General features: G+C 27.7%; 1 protein-coding gene across 1 annotated transcript; it reads right to left on the bottom strand.

Annotated features, from left to right (window-relative positions):
• Positions 1 to 34: 34 nt before the first annotated feature.
• LOC107885593 lies at positions 35 to 1,075 on the bottom strand (the record flags this gene model as incomplete). The annotated part of the gene is made up of 4 exons (XM_016809255.2): positions 35 to 268; positions 403 to 688; positions 876 to 962; positions 1,037 to 1,075. Coding segments are annotated over 4 exons (438 nt in total), but the record flags the coding sequence as incomplete, so codon positions are not given.
• Positions 1,076 to 1,125: the final 50 nt, after the last annotated feature.

The raw sequence follows: 1,125 nt of genomic DNA, 5'->3' as shown, positions 1-1,125 counted from the left end.
TTATTATATTTTAAAACTGTTACCTAGCCCAAATAGTTTTATTCTTTATTGATCACTTCTAAAATTTTCTCAGCACTGATACTTAAGTGTTAGTGGTTAATATACATCATACATATATAGTGCTTACCTGTATCTATTCTGTGTGTATAATACCTGAGACACAAACATATAGCTTTGGTTAGAGTTAAACATGGATTTTATCGTGCAACATTTAGAAACAACAACATAATATACAAGCTTCATCAATGTATAACTTTTCTCTCCTTTTCTATAAAAGAAAAAAAAATCATAAATTACTTAGGTTTTATTAGTCACTTAAATAAATAATACTAATATAGTATTAAATATTATAAAACAATTCGCTACACCAAACAAATTATCTAAAAAAATATTAAATTATACTTAGAAACTCCCAAACTTTGGGATGAGGCTTTATCAGCCTCAGCAGCGATGCATGGTAGCTTTCTACATAGTTGTTTGTCCTAATGTCCTGGTTGAATACTGTTACAGCTGCTGGTCCCATTGTTATAAACCAATATCCCCAAATGTAATTAAACATAAATTGGTTTAATTGCAATGCCAAATATGGGAATTGGTTTACATACTCAACAATGCTATTAAAACCATCCTCCATTGAAGGTAAAACATCACCAATTTGTGTAGCTGGTAAGTATGGTAATGCTAAAATCTGAATGTAAAAACAAAATAAAAATATATTAATTAGTTACTGTAATTTGTGTATTGATAATGTGGTTAGGGTAAAGTCTAAAGATTAAATTAAAAATAATGAATGATATATAAAACTATAGTTTATTCTATAGACAAATTTTAGTTATTATACATTATAATAATTTTTATTAATTTTTACAAATTACCATTCGGAGCACACGAGCAGCATTATTGTCAGCTTTGAATAATTGAAATAAGTTGCTCCTCTTGTTTCTGGCATATCTTATTACTGCCTGACATAAATTATTAATTATTAATTACATACTATTAATTTTAATAGGTTCAGTGGAAGGTGTTTGCTATTTACTTGACAGTAATGAAAGTAACACCCTTTGATGTTTACTTTCTGGAAAAACTAAATTTACTGCATTGATTAGCCCTTGCTCAAAATCAGTA

Source organism: Acyrthosiphon pisum, unplaced genomic scaffold (assembly GCF_005508785.2).
Source record: "Acyrthosiphon pisum isolate AL4f unplaced genomic scaffold, pea_aphid_22Mar2018_4r6ur Scaffold_1913;HRSCAF=2421, whole genome shotgun sequence".
Taxonomy (NCBI): Eukaryota; Metazoa; Arthropoda; class Insecta; order Hemiptera; family Aphididae; genus Acyrthosiphon; species Acyrthosiphon pisum.
Note: the sequence above shows the minus strand (reverse complement) of the source record. Positions and strands in the feature narration are given on the sequence as shown.